At 39.6% G+C, this 26454-nt stretch overlaps 1 protein-coding gene across 5 annotated transcripts in view; it reads left to right on the forward strand.

Annotated features, from left to right (window-relative positions):
* Positions 1-16748, forward strand: part of cdh4 (cadherin 4) — a 945608-nt gene extending 928860 nt beyond the window's left edge. For 4 of the 5 annotated variants that reach the window (XM_062979013.1, XM_008110150.3, XM_062979010.1 and 1 more), the window contains exons 14-16: positions 3473-3612; positions 5085-5249; positions 12406-16748. In XM_062979013.1, the coding sequence (XP_062835083.1) occupies positions 3473-3612; positions 5085-5249; positions 12406-12612 (512 nt within the window). In that variant the 3' untranslated portion in view covers positions 12613-16748. The remainder of the gene's footprint in view (positions 1-3472; positions 3613-5084; positions 5250-12405) is intronic. The other variant, XM_062979012.1, reaches the window with a different exon arrangement.
* Positions 16749-26454: the final 9706 nt, after the last annotated feature.

Below are 26454 nucleotides of genomic sequence, written 5' to 3' on the forward strand. Positions count from 1 at the left end.
CTCTAAAGTTAACTTTCTCAGCCTGTGCTCTAAACACAGAAGATTAACCTATTGGTATTTGATTGTGGAGAATCCTACTCTACCTGGACCTATCATCAAGGAAGCTGATAAAGGAAGACTTTTTGCTGTACAGTAAGCCACATGACACCCACCTAGCAGTAAATGGTCAACACCTGTCCCTCATTCACTACTACCAAGAGATTGGCTCCTTCTAAGAGAAAGTCTCTGTAGGATTTTCTCCTTCAGAACAAATGATGAATGGAAGTTGATTCTTGATAGAGCTGTTTTAATCCACCTGTGTGTTATAGTGGTTTGAGAGTTAAACTGAGACTCTGGAGACTAGGGTTCAAATTCCAACTTGGCCATGGAAACCTACTGGATGATCTTGGACAAGCTGCATTCTTTCAGAGAAAGACAAAAGCAACCACTACTGAACAAATCCTGCTAAGAAAACCTCATGATCTGTTCACCTGGGATCACAAGTCAAAAATTACTTGAAGGCACACATCAACAACAACAACAGCCATGTTGAAGAAAAGCAAGGAAATGTTAGTTAATTGTGAAGTCATGCATCTAGATCAGGCATGGGCAAACTTGAGCCCTCCAGGTGTTTTGGACTTCAACTCCCACAATTCCTAACAGCCTACCAGCTGTTATGAATTGTGGGAGTTGAAGTCCAAAACATCTGGAGGGTTCAAGTTTGCCCATGCCTGACCTAGGTGTGAGCAAGAGTGTTTCAGAGCACTTCAGGCACTTCAGATATACATTGGGTTCTTCTAGTGTGTGCATGAAACAAAAGGAGATAGAAAGGAATTAATGTATTGAAATAATGGCTTCAAAAGAGATCTGAAACTATAGGTCTGTCAGGTGATGGAAAACCCTTTTCTTTTTTGTGTCCTAAAAAAAGGAGCCCTCTTGTATCATTTCATCTTTACAGGACTTAGTAACCATTCTAGTTTTTTCACTTTGAAGCATTCACCTCCTCCTCCCCCCTCACACTCACAGAAGCACATGAACAGTAGTTGAAGTATGAAAAACAACTGCAGATCATTTTATTTCATTTACCATTGTAGTTTTGTGTCACAGAAACTGCCTGGTGTTTACATTTTTTTTTTAAAAAAAACTCCTTACATTTCTTTTTTTAAAAAGCCAGCTTGTCTCACATTGTCTGCCACAACAAAGCAACACTGATAACAACGGCAGCCATAATACTGTCATAAAATTCATTTCAAAGCCCCATAGAAAGCAATCAAAACACCAAACAGCTGCTATTAATTTAAAATAAAGTCCTCCCGATCTGACAAACAGCAGAACCATTGTGGGTTTGTGATGATGGCAAGGTTGCCCAGCAATTTATTTATTTATTTATTTATTTACATCACTTTTACCCCGCCTTTCTCTCCGAGGAGACTCAAAGCGGCTTACAGAAAATAGGCAAAAATTCAATGCCTAAAAACAATGTAAAAACAACAATTCATATAAAACAATCTACAAAACAACAGTTCATATAAAACAGATACCTTTACAAAATAAAATCACATTGTATAAAATTTTAAGAATGTCCAAGATTAAAATCCATTCATCCAGAATCCTCAAGTCTTTGTACAGGTCGTGAAAGCAATGCCTTCTTTGAAAGAGAATTAAACAATCTTGCTACAAAATGAAGCCCACAAACTGGAAGACTATCCTAAAGGACAGTGTTACCATCCCCAAAGTGTGCTTTTCACTCCAGTACATCAAACTAGTGTGAGTAAAGCTCTGAAGGCAACTATTAGCCAGACTGAGGCATAGTAGCCCAGCATAAGAATGGGGAAACCTGTCCTTGTACTTCAGCTTTTCCAACTCTTTTCCAGCTCTGAGTGGCAGCAGTAGCTGTCCCAAACTTCAGGCAGGATATATTGCTAGCCCTACCCAGAAAACTACTAGTATTTGCTTGTGGACTCCCATCAAAGTACAAAGCCAAGCTTGATCCTACTTAACTTTTGAAATCAGGTAGGATTGGCTGCACTGAGGATGACATGGTGGCAAGGACTTCCCTAAGATGTTGTTGTTGTTGATTGCTGTCAGGTCAGCATTGACTTATGCTCAGGCCTTTCTTGAGTGTGTTCATAAGTACGTAACGTGATCTTCCTCTTTGCCCGATGCCTTTTACTTAACCCAGCCTTGTTGTCTTTTATAATAAATCATATTGCCACACAATATGTCAAAATATAATAGCCTCAGTTTTTTTGGCTTCTAGAGAGAGTTCTGGGTTGATTTGTTCTAAGACCCATTCATTTTTCTTTTTTGACAATCCATGGTATCCACAGATCTTTCCTCCTGCATCATTATTTCAATTTAACCAATTGTCTTCACTGACAAACACACAATGATTTAAAGTGTCGATATTTTGCAGAAGAGCGGTGTAGTTCAGCCTTTGTGTAACTGTGTGTGTCAATTTACCCTACATATGTGCAATGTTCGAGCCACTCCACCTCCCCAGCCAAACAATTTTTTTGCCATTTATTCACTGTGAAGGTTCTGTCAAATACAGAGTAGACAACCTGATACCGTATATACTTAAGTATAAGCAGAGTTTTTCAGCCCTTTTTACACTCGATTATACCATAATCAAAGTTGGACAGTCTGATCTTAAATTACAGTTTTATGTAAATATTCAAAAACATTTAACCTACTGATGCCTCAATTAATGTAATTTTATTGGTATCTATTTTTATTTTTATTCTTGAAATTTGCCAGTAGCTGCTGCATTTCCCACCCTCGTTTTATACTTGAGTCAATACATTTTTCCTGTTTTTGTGGTGAAATCAGGTGCCTTGTCGTATATTCAGGTCAGCTTATACTTGAGTATATACAGCACTTTCCAAATGTATTAGATTACAACTACCATAACTCAATGGCATTGGCCATGCTAGCTGCTCCTGGTGGGAGCTATAGTTTAAAAGATAGTTGGTAGGAAGTTACCACCATAATCAGTTAATACCTAATTTTACCTTTTAACAAGCCGTATCAGCTAGGATATTCTGTTCTTCTGGCACATGAAAGTAATTATTCCCATTTCAGAATGTATCCTGTGATGCGTTGAAAATTAGGAGGCATTTAATTTATTCTTATTTTGTTCATAACAATCATTATTATTAAGCCAAATTCAAGGGTTTCAGAAACTGTAAATAGTTCCCCAACATGAATACATCACAGTGTGTATTTCAACTGAACAAAATAAGAATAAATTAAATACCTCCTAATTTTCAACGCATCACAGGACACATATGTGCTGTTAACACAGGAGGTGATATTAGTTTCCCCCATTTGTTCTCATTTTTGTGCCTCCAGTCTCAGCAATTTGGTTTCTAATATAATCCATCATCTACGGAGAGAAAGATGGGGCACTTTTAGTGCCTACTTTTTGGTTAAAAAAAACTAGTCCAATAGAAAGCGTTCAATTGTGTCTTTCCCTTTGTTTGTTTTGCAGCTATGGTTTTACTGTTTGTAGTATGGATGAAACGCAGGGAAAAGGAGAGGCACACAAAACAGCTTCTCATTGATCCAGAGGATGATGTGCGTGACAATATTCTGAAATACGACGAGGAAGGAGGTGGAGAAGAAGACCAGGTGAGGAGGAAATTATCTTCACTGGGGAACCAACACATGGGCCAGCTTCCAATGCCTTCACTTACAACATAGACATTCCAAATACTCAACACCATAATTATTTAGGCATTGTACTAGAATATCAGTCACAAAAATAGAACTGGGTGTAATGCAATCATTAGGCAGAGCTGGCAATAATGTTAAGTGACAGATGCAGGGGGAGGAAAGGGGCATAGAGCATTGGCAGGACATTAGAGGACCGTGCTGTGTTCCACGCAGCCTTGCCATTATCCAGCCACTTAACCTGCTGTTCTTGGGTGCAGTGGAGGTTCTTCTCTCCCCATTGTTGAAATAATATTCAGCTGCCAATCCAACCAACATCTGCATATGTAGAATGAATGGGAGAAACTATCTTGCCCTTTGTGTCAGACAATAAAATGTCTTGGACTGTCTCTGGATCTGATTCTGAAACTTTTAAAGTTGGGGAATTGAGTTCTGTTTGGTGCTTTGAGATGGTTCCTTACTGGATTCTAGAGTTCAGTGGTCAGGACCCTAGAAAATGTCACTTCCAACCCAGACAGACAAGATTGATGCTAGGCTTATTCAAGGATCTCCATACTTCAAACGTTGTTGCCGTCTTCCTGGTATAAATAGTGATCAGCCTAGAGATAAAGAGGAACTATTTATGACATGCAGAAAAGTTACTATAGTCATTTACAGATCCTGGGAACTGTGATGTTGTAATCTCATGCCACTGCTGTCTCCACGTAGACCAAGTAAGACATGGCAATTCAGATTTTGGAGCTTATCACCCAAGGCAGGCAAATTGTAATTACAGCAGGACAGCAGTATCTTTAGCTGAGACTTATCATATGATGTTGCTCCTCTCCCGCTACTTTCCCAGTGGGACGCAGCCAATAACGTGTTTCTATTACACATACAAATAATCTGTTAATTACTTCTTTTGTGAACAAAATGCCTTCTAATAATCTATCACCAGGGGAACAACAGAAGAGTGATAATGCTATGTGATAAGACCCACTGTTATCCTGCTTTAATTCCAATCCACCAGCCTCATATTATAAGGTCCTTAGTTTGGAGTATAGATTTGCTCAATTCAAATTTCCATGAGTATGATTGTTCTAAATCTATCATGAGTCAACTCTTTGGAAATTCACTGAGTTCTGCAGCCCATAAGGTGGGCATTCTTTCTTCTCCCCACATATGAGATAAAACATTTCTAATGTAATAGAAACAATGCTGGGTTGTCCCAGCTCCCAAATATGCCCTGTAGGAACTCCACCCATCAAATGATCAACAGCATATGATTCACATATGTTTAAGCAGGTGCCACATAGTGAGATGGTTCTGCTTCAGTTCCAGTTGAACTGGAGCCGGTCAGATTATTTATTTGCCCCAGTAGCCTAGAGTCACTTGAAGATTTCAGTGATAAGCTTCCTGAGCCTCATTCTCTGCTTCTCCATTTATTACAGGATTATGATTTAAGCCAACTGCAGCAGCCAGAGAACATGGATCATGTTATGAACAAAGCAAATGGAGTCCGACGAGTAGATGAGCGACCTATTGGCGCTGAGCCCCAGTATCCTATAAGACCTGTAATCCCCCATCCTGGGGACATTGGGGATTTTATTAATGAGGTATGTTCTTGTGAGCTACCTTACATCGCTGCTGCAGGCTCAGATAGCCAGAAAGGGCGATTGCAAAGCTTAGAAGCATTACTTTTTTGGACTGTTTCTCCCAAATTCCCCAGCCAGGATGGCCAGTGGCCACATTGCCTGGAGGATTCTGGCAGTTGCAGTCTAAGAAAGTAACTTTCCCAAGCTCTGTACCCCTGCTGCTGGTAACATGCACAGAGTATTAAAACAGTTAGATGAATAGGCAGGCAGGCAGGCAACCAGAGAAACAGAAAGATAAATATGAACTGTCAATTCTTGCCAAAGAAATATTCATACCTTGATGGATCTTAACACTAGATTTGTATATTCCTCTTCTCCCTAAAACATATTCCATTAAGGATGGATCCACAGAACTGAAATAGTCGTTTCATACATCCAAATCGAACTGAGGTCCATATTGCTCATGTATTTGCTACATGATAAATATTATTTGAATTTTAGACAGATTTCAGAATTTGTTTTCAGTATGATATACAGTCTTCCATTTTATAACGTGTTGTGTTTCAGGAGATTTAATTAACTGCACTGGACATTTACACCCATTTCAGAGCAATGGTTCTCAACCTGTGTGACCCCAGATGTTTTGGCCTAAAACTCCCAGAAATCCCGGCCAGTTTACCAGCTGTTAGGATTTCTGGGAGTTGAATGTCAAAACATCTGGGAATTCACAGATTGAGAACCACTGCTCTAGAGCTTATCCTAGGAATGTAGTTTAGGACTGGACTGTGGCGCAGGCTGGAAAGCAAGCCAGCTGCATCAAATCAACAAATCACTCTGACCAAGAGGTCATGAGTTCGAGGCCAGCCCAGTGCCTGCGTCTTGTCTCTGTCTCTGTTCTATGTTATGGCATTGCATGTTTGCCTTATATGTGTGCAATGTGATCCGCCCTGAGTCCCCTTCGGGGTGAGAAGGGCGGAATATAAATGCTGTAAATAAATAAATAAATAAATAAATAAATAGTTTAGGACAAGCCCTAATACAGGCTTGCATTGAGAGCCACACTGGAGAACTTATAGTATAGTGTATTCTTGTAGTGCAGTCCAGCCTTTCAAAATGTTGCATTGCTTTACTTGTTTTTACTCTTATATATTCAATCCGCATCATGTATTGGCTGCCTTTCCAACAGATTGCCCAAGGCAAATCAAGTGTAACGTTTACAAAGGAAACAACCAATACAATCAAAATTTAATAACGGCACATTTAAACCCTATAAGTAACATAAGTGGCAGCCAGCAAAAAGAGCAATCGACTGCTTCGTCTAGTGGTGAGCGAGCTGTGGGAGAGGCCATATGTATAGGGTAAAGGCATGCTTCCAGTGGGGCCTGTGAAAATAGCCATCTTGAGTAATTTTAGTAATATAATAAAACCTGTTAGTGCTGTCAGAATTTTCCATAGACTTATATCCACTTATGACCATATTAAATCCCCAAGTGAAATACTGGCCCGGGATTTAAAGTAACAATTTATAATTATCAATATAGCTAAATCAGCAGTGGAAGTCGTGAGAAGAATGTGAATAATAGGAGCCCAAGATTCAACATGTCCCATTCACAGATATGCAGATTTCTCTGCTTTCCTTACTGTATTTCAGCCATGCTTGCAAAGAATGAAGTCCCTGTGCAGTTCTTGGAACTGCGCATTTAATATTTTCCTTTAATTTGTCGACTTGATCCTTTTGCTATTGAAAAGTGAGATGGCATGTTTGCAAACCAATCGATGTGTTATTTCCTTGGAGGCAAAAATGTGATTCATTTCATAAGGCTGGTACATAAATGTGGGAGCAATTTAATTTTGTTATTGTATCTATTTCCTGCTCTTGAGACTTTTCTCCACCCTCAGTTTTTAATCAGTAAATAAATACTCTTCCTTTCTGCCCCCTACATTACATACAAATGCCATTTGCAAACTTCTGGATCCCACCTTAGGATCCTTCTGTTCTTTCTCACGCTGCCCATGTTTCATTCTGGACAGGAGAATCTCATCTTGATCAAAATGATGGCTTCTGGTAGTTTATTTATTTATTTATTTACAGTATTTATATCACCCCGAAGGGGACTCAGGGCGGATCACATTACACATATAAGGCAAACATTCAATGTCTTAACATAGAACAAAGACAGAAGACAAACACAGGCTCCGAGCTAGCCTCGAACTCATGACCTCTTGATCAGAGTGATTTGTTGCAGCTGGCTGCTCACCAGCCTGCGCCACAGCCCGGGCCCGTTCTTTCATGTGATAGGAATGTACAAAACAAATGCATGGAAAAGGCAACAAAGCAATGGCTTCTATATCAGCAAGACAGTGCTAAATCTATTCCAAGATTCAGGCTAAATATTAAAGGAGGTATTCAAGAGAATGAATCATATCCCCAAAAAGTGATAAAGTTTAAAGTGAAATCCACAAGTGAAATTGAAGCCTCTAGCAAGCATGGCCCTCCAGGTGTTTTGGACTACAACTCCCACAATTCCTAACAGCCGGTAGTCCAAAATACCTGGAGGGCCAAAGTTTGCCCATGCCTGCTCTAGCCACTGCTAAAAGAAAGGCTGCTCTTGATGACCAAATCCTGAGTTTCTGTACAACAAAGGCTATAAAAGAGAGGAAGGAGCAGACCAGGTCTTCTGCTTTGAATTTACAGGAGAGTAGATTTTGATTGATTATTAGAAGGAACTCCTCAATTGTGAGAGCGGTTCAGCTATCAAACCAATTGCTTAGAGAGGTGGTGTGGTTTCCTCTGGAAGTTTTCAAAAAGCAGCTGGACAGATACCTGTTGATGATAATTTAGCTGGAAATTCTGCACTGAGCAGAATGTTGGGCTTTATGGCCCATGAGATTCCTTCCAGCTCTATTTTTCTATGATCCTATGAAGCAGAGAGATAGGCTAGGCTGGGACCTTAGAAGGGCAGGAAGGACCTAGTTTGGAGGGTCAGGATGGACTTCCTTATGTTTAACCTGGATCCCCTTGCTTATAACTTGAATCCATTGGATTGTGTCCTTCCATCTGGAGCAGCAAGAAACCAGAAAACCATCTCTACATTTAGTATAGTGGTTCTCAACCTGGGGTCCCCAGATGTTCTTGACCTTCAACTCCCAGAAATCCTAACAGTTGGTAAACTGGCTGGAATTCCAAAGAGTTATAAGCCCAAAACATCTGGGGACCCAAGGTTGAGAACCATTGATTTAGTATGTCATATTCCTTGTAATTATACAAAATGGTGTAAAATATCACCATCATATTGCAAAAAAGAATGAGGTTATCTCTCATTAAATTACATTCAGTTATTCCCTTTCTTATTGGGGAAAAAGACTCATTTGCAACTCTTTGTAACTAGTTGCATCTAGATTCTGTTTGAGATGGAGAGAATTTGAGATTAAAAACATTTGAATGGGGTGTGAAGTGAAACTGACAGATCCACGCCCTGAAGCTTGAAAGCTTGACTCTTAAACATTCTAATTTTCAATCTCTCTATCAAGTCACGTTTGTGAGGATGTATCACCTGTTTTTCCCCCTGAGATGTATCTCATCTTTAATAACTATACATCAGTCAGGAACAGCATACTTCTCTTCACTGACTACTTATTGAATTTAGCTAGTGAAAATATGAGAGAACATTATTTCAATTTGTTTTTGAAGAATTGACCAAAGTTCACACATTTCTTCAATTACAGACAGTAAAAACTCAAGGTTTAAAAAAGAAAGAGAAAATGGCAGATTTTTCTCTATCTGGCAGATGTCATTACAGTTTCCCCAAACATTTTGATCCTAGCTAGAGATGGGGAGGTAATGAATCAAAATAACTGAGCTACCTTGTTTAAGCAAGGTCTTAGAGTAATAAAATGTAAAAAGTAATGAATGGAATATTTTGTTTGAACAATTACACAAGGGTTTTTTTTTTAAGTCAGTTGTAGAGAATTTTTGACAGGACCTATTCTGTATTTTATATGATTCTCCCCTAAAGAATACATGATATTTTAAGGATGAGTGAACAGCATGAATGGAGCCAAAGGACTGAAGTGATGCAGCATATCCATGGCAAAACATAGTGGCATAGCTTCTTAAATATTGTACATTAAGAAAAGCCATTCCCAATCTGGCATTTGTCAGATTAGTTGGACTATAAATCCCTCCATCCCCAGCCAACTTTTGAATTGTGGGACTCACTCTTTGTTCTGAATCCATCTTCAAGGTATGAAAACCCAATGGATGTTAGACCCCAAGACCTCTGGCCATTAGGATGCCTTCTCAGCTCTTGCAGATTTGTGGTTGTGACTTCCTTGGTGAGGTCTATCCCTCTGTAATAGGGTCTCCTTTTCCTATTCCTTCAACTTTACTGGATAGTGTCATCCTTTCCCATGAGTCTTGTCATTTCTCAATATGTCCAAAACACGATTGGCACAGTAGTCTTTGTTTCTGTGAAAGTTCAGGAATGATTTACTCTTGGACCCATTTATCTGTTTCTTTTAGCAGTCCATGGTATTCATAGAATTCTCCTTTGGCAGCACATTTCAAAAAAGTTTGATATTTTTTTTCCATGCCAGCTTTCTTCACTGTCTAGCCTTTATACATAAACCAATATACAAAACTCAGAAATACTAGGGCATAGACGATTCTGGATTGAAATGTAATGTGTTCTCAGTTTCCATGATATACTAACACACCCCTAAGGTATGCGTTCACGAGAGTGTGTGGGATTCATACACATCTGAAGGGGCCATGTTAGATATAAATTCCCAAAAGATCATTTTTGAAGAAACTAACAATAAAGGGTATTCTAGACTGGCAGCAGCCTCACAGTTTGCAATAGGACTACATCCCATTTCCTCCATCAATACTGCAGCAATGTTAATGATTGCCATGGTAACAACTTTTTTACTGTTCAAGGTTAAGATAAACAGGTTAGCTTTTTGAGCTCATTAATGGTTATGAAACGTGTTAGTTCTTTCCTATCACAATTGCAGTCAGTTATTTTAAAGGAGATCAGCACTACATCAGTTTGCACTACTTTAACTGTGATGGCTCCATCCAAAGGCATTCCAGGATTTGTGTTTTAGTGAAAGGTTAGAAGGTACATTGTAAAGAAAGGAATTGAGGATTAAATTCTGACACTTAGTGCACTCCAAAAATTGTAGTTCAGGTGGTGAACTACATCTACCTGCACACAAATACATTCAGAAACATACACATAGAAGAAAACTAATATATATTTACTTGATTTATGGTTTTTTCCCTGTGATTTACGGTTCAATTTTAATACCATCTTACCAATACATTACATAATATTGTACATAGCTACAACTGCCTGAAGGAGCACCTGGTGGCACAGTGGATTAAACTGCTGAGATGCTGAAGTTGCTGACCGAAAGGTCATTAGTTCGAATCCAGGGAGTGGAGTGAGCTCCCACTGTTAGCCCCAGCTTCTGTCAACCAAGCAATTCAAAAACATGCAAATGTGAGTTGATCAATAGGTACCGCTCTAGTGGGAAGGTAGCGGTGCTCCATGCAGTCATGCCAGCCACATGACCTTGGAGGTGTCTACAGACAATGCCGGCTCTTCGAATTAGAAATGGAGATGAGCACCCACCAACCCCCAGAGTCGGACATGACTAGATTTAACATCAGGGGAAAACTTTTACCTTACAATTGCCTGAACAATAACATATATGAGGCATACTTGTTTCCTTGAAGGAAACTTCCAGTTTCATAAGTATGATTCATAGGACTTTGTTTGTTTGTTTGTTTGTTTTCTCAGAAGCAAACTGAGGATACAGTTATAATGTAATTAAAAACAAAGTTAAAAACTTGGCTTTATACTAGATTTCCTTTGACTAGAAGCTGGCCACTTGGAGTATCTCTGGAGGTCCTCCATTGTGCACGTAGCAGGGCTCAGGCTGCATTGTAGTAAGTGGTCTGTGGTTTGCTCTTCTCCACACTCACATGTTGTGGACTCCACTTGGTAGCCCCATTTCCTAAGATTGGCTCTGCATCTCATGGTGCCAGAGCACAGTCTGTTCAGCATCTTGCAAGTGGCCCAGTCTTCTGTGTGTCCAGGAGAGAGTTTCTCATCTGGTATCAGACATTGATTGAGGTTCTGGGATTTAGCCTAACACTTTTGGACTTTCTCTTGCTGAGATGTTTCTGTGAAGAATCTCTGTAGATCTTAAGAAGCTGTTTCTTGATTTAAGGTGTTGGCATGCTGGCTAATATCCAAACAGAGGCTGAGCTGGAGATATGAGCCTTGGTCCTTTCATTGCTGGCTGCTATTTATTTATTTAATTATTTAATTGTTTATTTACAGTATTTATATTCCGCCCTTCTCACCCCAAAGGACTCAGGGCGGATCACAATGTACATATATATGGCAAACATTCAATGCCATTAGACAAACAACACACACACACACACACAGAGACAGACACAGAGGCTATTTAACTTCCCAGCTTCTGGCTTTGTGAGGGTATGCTCGATTCCGGCCAGAGGAGGAGCTGCTGCTTCATCATCCACTGTGATGACGAGTTCTTTTTGATGGAGTACTTCCTCATCCAGTGTTGTAAATAAGTTAAATTAGTCTCCCCGCATAAGCGGTCCCTAAATCTTCCTCCTTGACAGATGTAACTGTCTTTTGGGTTGCTTAGGTCAACAACGAGCAGGGCTATTTTTTATTTTAATTGTCGGGTGCTCACTCCGACACGGGTTGGCCTCGAACTCATGACCTCTTGGTCAAAGTGATTTATTGCAGCTGGCTACTAACCAGCCTGCACCACAGCCCGGCCACCACAGATGTCAGGTGGTGCAATACCGGCTAAATAGTATAATTTTTCCAGCAGTGTAGGGTGTAGACATCCTGTGGTAATGCGGCCACATCCACTTCATGGGATGCAGGGCAGCCTTAAACGGGGTCAACAGTCTTTATTCCTGGAAACAAAGAAGTTGGGATCTCTCAAGGGTCTCACAAAACTTCAAGTGTTGGAATTCTTTACTTAAAAAAATAATAATAACTGCATAAAATAATATATAAATTTGTAGAAAAGAGACATGCCAGTTATGTTTTGAGCACAAGCTTATGCAGTTTTGCCTCAATAACCAGAAGCTAGATAACCCGTTTCTGCTTTGACCTTTCAGGGCTTGAGAGCAGCAGATAACGACCCCACGGCTCCTCCTTACGATTCCCTTCTTGTCTTCGACTACGAAGGAAGCGGTTCGACAGCAGGGTCCGTCAGTTCACTCAATTCCTCGAGCTCCGGAGACCAAGACTACGACTACCTGAACGACTGGGGGCCAAGGTTCAAGAAACTGGCGGACATGTACGGGGGCGGCGAGGATGATTAAACTGACCTCACATTATTGTTTTGCAAAAGAGGAAAGCTATAGCATTAGAAGAAGTTGTTGATGATGACGATGACGATGATGATGATGAAAAAGAAGAAGAAAAGAAACCCAACAAGGAAAAAGAAAGACAAAAGGAATGAAAAGAGGGAAGGAGATGGAGAAGAACCAAGAACTGTACAGAAGTGGCAGCTTTTTAAAATTAATATCCTCTGCTGACTGTATTCCTTTTAGTGGTGATTTAGAAAGTTTCTTTTTCTGTTATTTCCTTTCTTTCTTTCCTGTTCTCTTTCTCTCTCTTTTTTTTAAAAAAAAGAACTTCGAGCTGTCTAGCATGAACACTCGTCTCTGCTGCATTTGTGGGGTTTTTAATTGTTTTTTCCCCTTGTGTCAGCAGGGATACTGCTTGTTCTATCCACTTTATGACTATAAAGGGAGTGAAAGGCACTCTGTCTTAACTTGAATTTCTTAGAACAGAAGCACTGTTTTTAAAATATATATATAGATATATATATTTGAAAGTGCCTTTTGGTACATGTATCAGATTCCCTCAATCTCAGGAGTGTTCAAAAGAAACAAACCGAAATTTACGTTTCCACCAACTTGGACACCACACTCTATGACCCTAAGCCAGTGCTAGCTGGGAAAGTATTAACAAAAAACAGGAACTATGGAATGGTTTCTCCTATGGGCCTTTTTTCCTAAAAAATAATAAATAAATTACAAAAAGTGGGAGAGGTATTTCTGGGTGGGAGGGAAACTGAAGAAACAAGGCGCTTAGCACACAACAACAGTTGCTAAACCGCTGTCTTTTGGCCTGATCAAATGGTGAACTGAGTGCACCTGTTGTATATACAATTCATTGTTTATCCGATGCAAAATATTTGCCTGGGTTTTCTCTTGTGACCTACGTCACATGTGATGTAGCTGCATAGAACTATAGCGTTGGTAAGCCTTTGGTAACTACAATACAGGAAGACCTTGCGTATGCCCTACAGGAAATGAAGACAAGACCAAAGGCCACTTGTGTGAGAGAGTTGTCTTTTTGCTCTTTCTTTCTTTCTTTCTTTCTCTCTTTGTTCCTAGTCCCCTCCACCTGCTGAGTTCTGTCTGTCACGGTTCTGTGTTTCTATGAAACGTTCATTGTGATGAATTTTGAATGTGAAATTCTGACTGAAGATTGGGAATGCAGCCCTTGGGCATTTGAAGAAATGGTTTCGGCAAAGCTGTGTAAACTCTCTCCCCAGATCCTCAAAAGCAGTGGCACAAAACATAGGTTTCGGCAGTCAGTGTGTGGCTCATTGAACCCTATTCTGTGGGTCTTAACTTTTGTTTCATGGTCTTGAGTTGCACTGTGTACAGCCCAGAGATAATGTTTTGTTGCCTATATGTTAGCTTAAACAGAAGCTTTGCCCCTTCCTATTACTGTTCTGTGGAAAGGGGACGAAGCTAAGCACAAGCGAAATGTACATACAATCCATTTGTGGAATGAACAGGGAGTGAATTCACTCAACCCAGAAGGTGCCCATCTCCATTTCCAAAAGCTTCAAAAGTAGAGGGAACTTCCATGGACGAGCTTTGAGTGCCATAAGAACTGGTGCTTTGAGAACTTAAAATAGCTTGGATGGCATTTCATCCACTCAAAACAGGTTCAGCAGAGGATGTTTTCCCATGGTTATATGTAATGTTCCCTGGTGATGGATAAGATGGGACCAATTTGGAATGATGTATCACACACTTTCCTATTTCAGTGCACGCAGTCTGTTCTATGATATTGTGATATTAGCCAGGAAAATGAATGAACCTAATTGAAAAGCACATGCAGACTGATAGGACATAATGAGGAATCTAATGCCAGATTTATTTGACCGTGTATTAACATCTTACTTCATTGTAAGAAACTGTACTTGAGTTTTTTTGTGAGGGTCATAACTCCCAAAGTGAGATGCATATCAAGGTTGGCCCAAGAAACGTGTCTATCCCAATCAATAGCAGTGTGTGTGATCCAAGCAGTGTGCCACAAGATCCTCTACAAGGAGCCTTAGAAACGCTTTTTAATCACACATTGCTATTGTCACTCCCTAAGCAACCTTTTTGGTGGTTGAATAGTCAGCCCAGTCCTGGTCCAATTCTCGCATTACTATTTTTTAAATAGTCATGGTAAAACCTCATCAGATAGATATTTTTCTGTCATACAATGAGCTTTCATTCTGGATGCAATTCACAGGAAGACCACTGTAAGCTAATACTGTATAGAATATGGGATACACCAAATCTGCCTTGTGGAGAGGAGCCTTCAAAAAGGACAGTCCATGGCACAGGTACAATGGGGGGAAGGTCACCTTGAAGTAAACATACTGCATTTTTTTAAAAAGACAGTTTGTCCCTTCAACAAACTAAAGATGAATCTCTTGGTAGCTGACTGTATTTGCCCTTGGCCAAGGAAGAAACCGGCCAAATGAAAGGAAGAAAGCGTAAATGCATCAGATAAGAATCCCCAAGAAAGCAAAGAGAGACACACAGAGAGATTACCTCATTGATCCTCCATACTTTCAGTCAAAGTGAAAGATGTATCAGGTAAACCTTGTGTTCTGGAGGCACTACTAATGGGAAGCCAGCTATCCTTCCTGTTGGTCTAATTTAGGCTCTGAGGACTCAGTTCAGTGATAGTCCCGCTATATTTTTTGCACATAAGGTTGTAGGTTCAGTCTTTGGCCTCCTCGGTTAAATGCACCTCAGGAAAACAAAAGGCCGAGAAAGATCTCTGCATGACAATAAGGAGAATTGCTGCCACAGTCAACAGCACTATATAGTCTGAAGGCAGCATTATGATTCATATGATATCCATTAGCTGAGGTTGAAGAAGAGACCATTTTTCCTTTGGAAACAATCTGTACCTCCTTAGAATAAACCACCTTACACATTCTAAGAAACATTGGTCATAGTGTTGGGTGAAGAGTGCTATGGACATGGTTGGTATCCATGCCACTGTAGGAAAGAAGCACTATATTTACTGTATTTTCCAGACAGTAGCTCTATCAAGTTGTCATAAGTTAAAAGGGTCTCAGCTATGGCTCCCTGGACCATAAGCATAGTGGAGATTTTGCCTAGAAAACACTATGAGAGATGAAGCATGCACTTGTGACTGCTCTCTTACAACTTGTGCAAATCAAGATTTCCTTCCGCATAAAAAGGTGGGCAAACACACAAACACACACCAGGTCCTTGACCATTCTTTGGCCAGTATTAGCATCTTTTGACTATCATTAGCCAAAGTGAACCAACTGTATGCAAGCCAACCTATGTGCGTCCTGATCAATAGGCACCTGTATGTATAATCGGTACCTACTGGATAAGCGAAGACAGCCAGAGGTATAAATGAGTACCATGTGATTAACGTGTGTAAATGTGGACAATTAAGCCAGAGTTATTTGCTGCACCCTGATGGAACCTCTCTATAATCAAGGGTAGCATACTACCTAGTTTGTACGTAGGGTCAGTATTTTTAAAATAAAACCATCTAGGTTCTGTACTTCTTTTCTGTTAAAAACAAAGTTGTTCTCTCCCTATCCCTTTTCATGATTTGGACTAGTGGGGTTTACGTCTAATGTTTGTACAATTATTTAGATTGCATGGATGTGTAATGTACAAAATCACATTTAATGGATTATGAGCCACTTAATTGTGCTATGAAACCTTGGATTATCTATTATTTTCTTTTAAAAAAAAACAAAAAAAAGCTGTTCTCTAGCAGGTTTAAGAGAAACAATGTAGACGTGCTTAGGTATTGTTTTCTTTCAATCCAAGAGTCCGCACAGTTTTAAAAGAAACGGTTTTTGGTTATCAACAAGAAATGGGGTTGACCATGCCTTTTCCTCCTTTATTGTTTCATCTTTTCTCCCCACCCCTCCCTCCTTTTTTCCCCCCTTTTTTTGGGTCAATATACAAATTGATTCTCATTTTGAAGTTGAGAAAGGGAGGGGAAGGGGAATGAGCGTGGAGAAATGTACTTCAAATGGATGTTGTTCAGAGCGTATTAGAATGCAGGCTCCTTTGTCTATAGACTTTGAAAATGCTCCTCGCGCATTTTATATTTCATTGTATCATATTTTCTATAAAACGCAATTTCTGTAAATTAACGAGCATTTGAAATGTGTCGTGTCTGATAATGGAATGTGGTTTTAAAAAAAAGTATTCTGGAGGGAACACTCTGCCTATCTGTTATGATTTTGCTGCCATTTGCATTGGCCACAACCCAGAGAGCTTTTGGGGTGCAGCCAAGGATGTTCATATAACACCCAGCAAGACATTTGAAGTTGTTCGTTTTGGAACAATGGAACATATGGAAACTGTTCTCAGTCCAAAACATGGTTTGTCATGCTTTCTATAGGATGGACCCTATAGTTAGTACATGCCTAAATCCGATTACTAATTCCTCACTAGACTCCATCCAACGAATCACTGAGATTTACATAAGTGTTGGCTGGCTATACTATTAAGTAGTTAATTTCATGACTAGCTTTTGAATTCGAGTCTTGGATTTGGATGTGCTGTTCTCTGGACCATGGCCTGGAACTCCAGTCCACAAACAGCTTAAAGCAGAACATTTAGATTCATAGAATCCTAGAGTTGGAAGAGACCAGGGCCAGCCAGTCAAAACCCATTGTGTCATGCAAAAATACACAATTGAAGCACTCCTGAGAGATTGCTACTTCGTCTCCGTTACAAAACCTCCAACGAAGGAGACTCCACCACATTCTGAAGCAGCCTATCCCACTGTTACTGTCAGGATGTTCTTCCTAAAGGAATAGCAGAAAATAAGTTAACTCCATCTTCAATAGGAGATCCTTTCAAAGATTTCAACATGGCTAATATGTCACCTCTCAACCTTCTGTTCTCCAGGCAAAACATACCCAGCTTCCTAACCTACTCCTCTCAGCGCATGGTTTCTAGACTTTTTAATCTTTTGGCCCTATGGCTATTTATTTATTTATTTACAGTATTTATATTCCACCCTTCTCACCCCGAAGGGGACTCAGGGTGGATCACATTATACACACATAGGGCAAACATTCAATGCCCATAAACACATCAAACAGAGACCGAGACAGACAGACACAGAGGCAATTTAACCTTCTCCTGAGGGGATGTTCGATTCTGGCCACAGGGGGGAGCAGCTGCTTCATCATCCACTCTGACAGCACTTCCTCATTCCAGGTCGTAGATTAGTTAAACTTGCCTCCCCACTTTTATAAGTGGTACCTTATTTCCTACTTGATAGATGCAACTATCTTTCGGGTTGCTAAGTCAGCAACGAGCAGGGGCTATTTTTTATTTTTAATTGATGGCTGCTCACCCCACCACGGACTGGCCTCGAACTCATGACCTCATGATCAGAGTGATTTATTGCAGCTGCTCAACAGCCTGCGCCACAGCCCGGCCCCGTTCCACCTTGTCAATATCTGCTGCTCAGTCATTTAGTCATCTCCGACTCTTCGTGACCACATGGACCAGTCCACGCCAGAGCTCCCTGTCAGCCGTCACCGCCCCCAGTTCCTTCAAGGTCAACCCAGTCACTTCATGTCAATATCAGGCCATGTCAATAACTTTCCCCCTCCACTTTCCACCTTCCAGCTTTAATAAGCCCATTACATCTAATATTTTATAGATGAAAGCTAGGACTCTTGTGGCCAAGCAACACCACAAAGTAATCAAGATAGCAAAAAAGTTATTACCGTATATACTCGAGTATAAGCTGACCCAAATATAAGCTGAGGCACCTAATTTTACCACAAAAAACTGGGAAAATATTGACTCCAGTATAAGCCGAGATACCAATAAAATTACATCAATTGAGGCATCAGTAGTTTAAATGTTTTTGAATCTTTACATCAAACTCTAATTTAAGATATCACTGTTCAACTCTGATTAAATCACTATTTTCATCTTCTTCAATGTAAATGTGCTTATGTATTCTTTTAATAATAGAGTGAAATAATAAATGTAATAATAATAATAATAAATGCAATAAAATAACAAATGTAATAATAAATAGATTAAAATAATAAATGTATTAATTAATAATAAAAATAGAGTAAAATAAATGTAAAAGTAACAATAATAGAGTAAAATGATAAATGTAATAATAATTAATAGAGTAAAATAACAAATGTAACAATACCAATAATAACAGAGAAAAATAGGTAATAAATATACCATATACCATATTAATAATATTATTTTGTTATGCAATATAATACTAATAATACAATATAATAATATTAATTATATATTATATATTACATGTAATATTATTAATAATATTATAGTATATAGATATAGTACAATATGGTAATTTATTGCCAGTATTGTGCTATGCTAATAATATAATATTGTATGTAAATTTAATTTGTAAGCCGCTCTGAGTCCCCTTTGGGGTGAGAAGGGTGGGATATAAATGAATTAAATAAATAAATAAATACTTGAGTATAAGCCAACCTGAATATAAGACCACCAAGACCCTCATCCGAGTATAAGCCGAGGAGGGGTTTTTTCAGTCCTAAAATATGCATACAAATGTCTTTTCCAAAGGTGCTGTCAGAAGGGCTTTCATGCGATGCAAAAACAATTCTCACTCATACTAGTGGGTCCTCCTTCCTCTATATAGAGTCAATATAAAAAAATAACATTTACATCAAAGTCCTCTGGTTTAACTGATTGATTGGTGGATCGACAAAGTTGTGATTGAGAAAGGTGCTAATGAAGTATCAATAGATATACAGGCAGTCTCCAAGTTACAAACAAGATTAATTTTTAAGTGTAACTCCAGACACTCTCTCTCTCTCTCTCTCTCTCTCTCTCTCTCTCTCTCTCTATATATATATATATATATATATATATATATATATATATACACACACACACACACACACACACACACACACACACAGTAGAGTCTCACTTATCCAACATAAACGGGCCGGCAGAACGTTGGATAAGCGAATATGTTGGATAATAAGGAGGGATTAAGGAAAAGCCTATTAAACATCAAATTAGGTTATGATTTTACAAATTAAGCACCAAAACATCATGTTATACAACAAATTTGACAGAAAAAGTAGTTCAATATGCAGTAATGCTATGTAGTAATTACTGTATTTACGATTTTAGCACCAAAATATCACAATATATTGAAAACATTGACTACAAAAATGCGTTGGATAACCCAGAACGTTGGATAAGTGAGTGTTGGAAAAGTGAGACTCTACTGTGTGTGTGTGTGTGTGTGTGTGTGTGTGTGTGTGTGTGTATATATATATATAGCTTTGAATAGCATAGAGAAAAGTTAACACCCCTGTGGTGTTTGTTGTGCTGTCTCTTCTCCTGTTCAAATGATTTAACCTCACTTTCTGTCCCTGTGATAATTGAATTTTGAAAAATTTGAGTTGTTGTAGAAACAAGGATTGGTGATAAAGCTTCAGTTGAGAAATCTTTTCCCCATGATAACTTTTTACAGATTGAATTTCTCTTCCAAGGGGTAGATTTCTCTCACTTCCTGTTGTCTCACCCCTGGGAGCCACAGTGGCACAATAGGTTAAACCCTTGTACCGGCTGAACTGCTGACCTGAAGGTTGGGTTGTTGACTTGAAAGTTGGCAGTTCGAATCTGCAAGATGAGGTGAGCTCCTATCTGTCAGCTCTAGCTTGCAGGGACATGAGAGAAGCCTCCCAGTAGGATGGTAACACATCCGGGCATCCCCTAGGCAACGTCTCTGTAGACGACCTATTCTCTCACACCAGAAGCAACACTTCTAACATGATTAAAAAACCCTGTTGTTAATTATAAGTCACCTGTAAGTCATAAGTTTGTAACTCAGGAGCTACCTACACACATGCACACACACCACCACCACCATCATTACCACCACTAAATGATTTTTCTTCTAAAAAAGTAGCTCTCTGTTTCCAGTGAACATTTTGGTACATTATGAGGATGCCTGTAGATTTTCCATATCATTTTAACATTTCTCACCAAAGTACAAGGTATGGGGGAGAAACATGACATAACTGGCACAAAGCCAATGCATTTTTATGAAGGTAAAGAAAATATATCCGTTCCCAACCTGACACCTCTCAGTAGATGTGTTGGACTACAGCTCCAAATCTATGCCAATGAGAGAGATGAGGTCAAACACATCTGAAGGACATGGAAACTGAGAAGTAAACAGAACAGTGTGTTGAAGAAAACAAGTTAGTAATTAGGACACTCTCAAAAAAAAAAAGACAGCTTATTTTACACAACACCTGAAATATAGGATCCATCACCTTGAGAAATGCATTTTTAAGTAGAAAGCCCATCATTTAAGAATGCTAGAGGAGAAGTAGATACCTACTCATCCTATCTCACATGCTCCTCTCCTTTCCGTATCTAATAAAATAATGTGTGTTTGACTTATTACATGGCACAGGGATGACCTTTCCCAATCCATCCAATGTTCTGCCACATCACTGTCTTCCCTTTCTTTCTTTCTTTCTTTCTTTCTTTCTTTCTTTCTTTCTTTCTTTCTTTCTTTCTTTCTTTCTTTTTTGGTAGGGGAGAGATCTTGCACAACCATGTAGGTTTGCGACCTCCATCCCAAGAGAGAAACTTGAAAACATCTTTTTGTTCCCAAGGAACTGTGCAGTTCAGATTTTTCTAAAATGTTTTTTAAGGAAACAATAATGGGAAAGCAGAAAGCATCTATATCTTTACTCATGGTCTTTCTCTGACTGCCACCAGAAATGTACTGCCAGCTGTTTCGGCAAGGAAGAATTGCACAAGATGAAAAGATCACCTCCAAAGCATGCTCCAAAATACATATCACTCTCCCACACACTCAAAAATGTACTTCTAATGCATGCAGAGAAATTAAAGATGAGTTAAGTCAATTGTTTCCCATTTCCCAAAAGTTACTTGCAGCATTTCTTTGCCTACAAGTGGCTACGAATTACAGACAAAATGGACCTTGTGTCATGTAATAGGACACATTGGCACCAGAATGCAAAGAGTGTTAGAGATGGGGTAAGAGTGTGTGTCATAAGGTCATTAAAAACAATGTCTGATGTTCTGAATGAAATCCCTGAAATAGGTTTAGTGCCTCAGACAATCCTTTAAAATCCTGGATAAACCCATCAGTGGATTCACTGCCCCAATGGGAGCTATCAACTGCTCCTTCTGCCACTTGCACATGACGAAAACCACATTTCCCTTTGCTGCCATAGTTCCATTCTTCCCTTAACCTCCAATTTTAGGGAGGTTCTCTAAACAAGAGTCTGCAAACAACTTTACTTGACCTACTAATGCGGAAACAAACAACTCTTCTAAATTGCCTGCTCCTTGCAAACAGTTTCCATCCTTTCTTTGCCAGTCTTCATTTTCCCCATCTTTCTTTTCTTTTTCTGTAGGAGTGGGAGGGAATCCAATGACCTTTCTTGATCTTGCATTGGTTTGATTGCTTAAAAGAAGAAGGGGGAAATGTCAGCCAGGGAAATCATGAAGCTCAGGGTGTGCATGTCAAAGAAACATTACCTGGTTTATGGGAAATCAATCATTTTATTTTAAAAATATGTCTCCGTCTTCCTCAGCAGCTAGAACATGTTAATGCCTTGCCGGCATCACCATAACCTTTCCATCATCACAGCTGAGAAGTCATCCATTCAGCTTCTGTGATGCAAGAAGTGAGCACTCAAATGTTTAAGGTATAAATATCTGGCTTTTAGAGATCCACATTAACTCACCCCAACCTCAAATAATTTGGCGCTGACCAAAGACAATAGGCACATCTACATTGACAGAGATCTTGCAGAAATGAGTGGAAGAATAGTAATCTCAGCTTAAGGTAGTTTGATACCAAGATTTCTCCATTTTTGTGTCCAAAAGAAAGAAACAAGCTGGGCACAACCCAGTCGATATTACGAGGTTGAATGAAAAGTAATGCCTCCACCTTCATAATACCTCAACAGATAGCAGTACTGGTATGCAGCAGGTACGGGCTTGTTCAGTAGACTCTCCTCTACAGTTCCATTTGGTGGGAAGCCTTAGCATAGAACGGTTGAGTTGTTAAAGTGTGAAGTATGGAACCCTACGCAGACGGTCAATGAGACTTAAGCAACATGCAGTCATTGAATTCTTGACAGCAGAAGGTGTCACCCCAAAGGAGAAAGGCGTCACCTTCATTCTCGTAACACAAGAGGAGTTCCTGGCAAATTTCAAGTCTGTGTGCTTTCATTTCAGGCATCAGCATCAGAATTCAACGACTGCACATTGCTTAAGTTGCATTGACGACAGTCTGCGCAGGGTTCCATACTTTGCACCTTAACAACACAACCGTTCAATGCTAAGGCTTCCTGCCAAATGGAACTGTAGAGGAGAGTCTACTGAACAAGCCAGTACCTGCCGCATACCAGTACTGCCATCTGTTGAGGAGTTACGAAGGTGGAGGCATTACTTTTCATTCAACCCTCGTAGTATTAGATTTCACACACACACACACACACACACACACACACAGCATTGAACAAATGTGCTTAGAGCTCTCTTTGAAGTCAATGGTATGTTAAAGTGCTCAGCCCTACAGTGAGCTGCCTATGGAAGAAAGAAAATGAAATGGCTTTTGAAGATGTAATGATTCAATAAACAGAATAGTACAAGCTGTAATACATATCAGTTAGGTACTCTAGGCCACATTTCAGAGAAAGGAACAAGCAAAACCATCTCTGAACATTCCTTGCCTAAGAAAGACCTATAAAATGCATGGGGCCTCCACAAGTTGACAGGTTGCTTGAAGGCATATATCCACACACACACACACACACACACGTAATCATGTAGCTTTTACATCCTCATTAATTAGGGTGTAAAGTTCTTGACATCAAACAAAGGACAGGAATTACATGATCAACATTAGTTTGCCTTTGATTAAGAAATGTGGTTTCCACCTAAGCAACTAATCCCATCTGATCTTGGAAGCTAAGCAAGATCAAAGTTGAACCTTGGATGGGTGACCATCAACAAATGCCGGGTTTTGCAAGCTGTATTTCAGGGAAAGGACTGGTAAAACCTCATCTGAGTGCTCCTTGACCAAGAAAACCTTATGACATGCATAGGTTGCCACAAATGGACAGGTAATTTGAAAGCAAATACACACATGCATACATGTACAGATACTAGTTACATATAAATTGATCCATTTCAAAGGCATCTTTGTCCACAGCTCAGAAAAGTAACTTTGTTAGACTACAGTTATCTAACAACCTCATCATATGCAGGTTCCTCTCTATTTGTGCCACAGGGCTTGCTGGCTCCCATCCCATGACATAGAGCTACTTCTGGTGGGGCTCGGTCATGCAAATGAAGAGAACCAGCACATGCTTCCCATGTTGTATAGGGCTCAATAGGGGGAGGCCAGGCATCGGATACTTTCCCCTATGGGATCAGGGAAGGGGGAAGTTGGGCAGTGTGGGGCATGGGGCAATGGGTTCCCTCGCCCCAAACTGGATTCATCACGATGCGTGGCAATTCTGGCGGCTCATGTGATAAGGTAATCATGCTGAATGAAACTTTTCTAAGTATAAATTATGTTCCGAAGCCTCTGAGATGTTGCCTTTCAGCTCATGCAGATAATTAAAAAAAATACTCCAGTTACAAAAGCCAGCAAGAAGCCTGCTCAAAGCAGGAGTCAATATCCATAATCTTCCGGGGACCTCTGAGGATTGTCCCATCCTGCGTCCTACAAGAGCTTTCCTACCAATTTCCTCTCCTGTTAGATTTTGTGCACCCTTTGAGTTACACACTGTTCAGCAAAAACAAAAACAACACTACAGGATGTAGTTATAGTTTTTAAATGGAAAGATCTTTCAGTAACCCAAATTGGAGGCTCTGGGAGTTAATTGTTTTCAGCTCAGAACAAATTTTTGAATTCAGGCAGACTTCAGAAAATGAACCAGGTTGATCCATTACGGGAGACATGGGGGGGATACAGGAGTTTGTAAGACTTTTCAATAATAGATCTAACATTGATTAGGGTATAGTGTTAGAAGCGACCACAAGAGCCATCCAGTCCAACTCCATTCTGCCAGGCAGGAATACACAATCAAAGCACTCCCGAGAGATGGCTATCCAGGCTGTTTAAAAACTTCCAAAGAAGGAGACTCCACCACACTCCAAAGTACCATATTCCACTATCAAACAGCTTTTGCCATCAGAAGGATTCATAGTCTTTGGGTGCTGGGTCTGCCTCTTGCTGATCTTGACTTTAGACATAATAAAAGTTGCTTCTAAAGCAGGCATGGGCAAACTTCAGCCCTCCGGGTGTTTTGGACTTTAATTGCCACAATTCCTAACAGCCGGTAGGTTGTTAGGAATTGAACTCTAAAACATCTGGAGGGCCGAAGTTTGCCCATGTCTGTTCTAAAGAGTTGAAGAAACATTTGCAAAATCATTAGATTGTGAAAAGATTCTCAGATTTCTTCAGCATAACTATTTGTGAAATGAGAGCATACATTTTAAAGTGGTGTGTCTGTTTTCAAAGAGAAAGAGAAGCTAGATACTGTAGTTTTCTCAGACTTCGAAAGTCAGCTTTGCTTGGCAGAGGGAGCAAATATTAAACTACCTCCAATTTGCTCACCATGATGTGTATATAATTTAGCTATTACTTGCAGCTACCCACTGAGATGGAAAACACAGAAACCATACTTATGTGTATAACGAAGCATGCTTTTTTCATATTTCTTTTGCATGTTTTCTTTTCCAGAAGGGGAAAAGTCTGCAATTGTTGTTATTTTGCAGGAAGAACTGTTTGTTTTCTCATTATTCCTTTTCAGCTCAGAAAGACTACCGATGTATTCATACCAATATGAAAGGATAGGAACAGAAAGAGCATTAAGAAATAGTGTATGAGTGAAACAAAGTTCGAACTTTATTTTGTACCAATCAAAACAGCACAACTATTTTATATTGTTGTTTGTACCATATTTATGCACACATACATATTCTTACACAGAGAAAAAGATTCAGTCTTCTAGATTCACAAATTCTGCATCCACAGATTCTATCATCCAAGGCTGAAAATATTTTCCCCTCAAAAAAATTCTGAAAAGCAAAGCTTGTTTTTGCCATTTTAAATAACAGACAGCATTTTGCTGTGCAATTGTATGCAATGGGACTTGAGCATCCACAGATTTCAATATCCATGGGTCCTGGAATCAATCAATTCCCAACAGATACCAAGGGTCCACTATAAACACAAAACAGAAATGGAGTCGATGTTTTCAATGTGCTTTTAGTGCCCTAGCAATCTTGGTTCAGAAATGAGTAACAGCTTTGCAGATTTATTGTGCATCAAAGCGCAATTGGTGCGTTGGCATTGTGCTCAAATGTCATAAATAAAGTCCTTCCAAATGGCCTTGTTTGGTCATTTCTCACAGAAGCCTTTATCACAGCCAGACACAGTTCTTTGTCATTGGCCTAAAGAATATAAGGGACACCCTGCTGGGTTAAGCCAGAAGTGGATCTGTCTAGTCTGGTATTCTGTTTCTTCCAAGATGAGGAATCAGATGGATTGGTGAATCATACAAGGACATCATGAGGACATCCTAAGTCAATTGCCTCTAGTTTCTGATATGCACCCAAAATGTAGGAAGTTATTTTTGAAAAGGAAATAGTTACTGCATTCATTTTTCTGACACTTAACAGAGAAATTACTGATCACTGTTGCTGCATTCCAGCAGGATAACTCAAGATGGAAGTTGTTACTAAGGAGTTCCAATTGTGAAACTGGGAAATTCAAGAAAATGGCCTCCTAAATGG

The sequence above is a fragment of the Anolis carolinensis genome, chromosome 4, assembly GCF_035594765.1.
Source record: "Anolis carolinensis isolate JA03-04 chromosome 4, rAnoCar3.1.pri, whole genome shotgun sequence".
In the NCBI taxonomy this organism is placed as follows: Eukaryota; Metazoa; Chordata; class Lepidosauria; order Squamata; family Dactyloidae; genus Anolis; species Anolis carolinensis.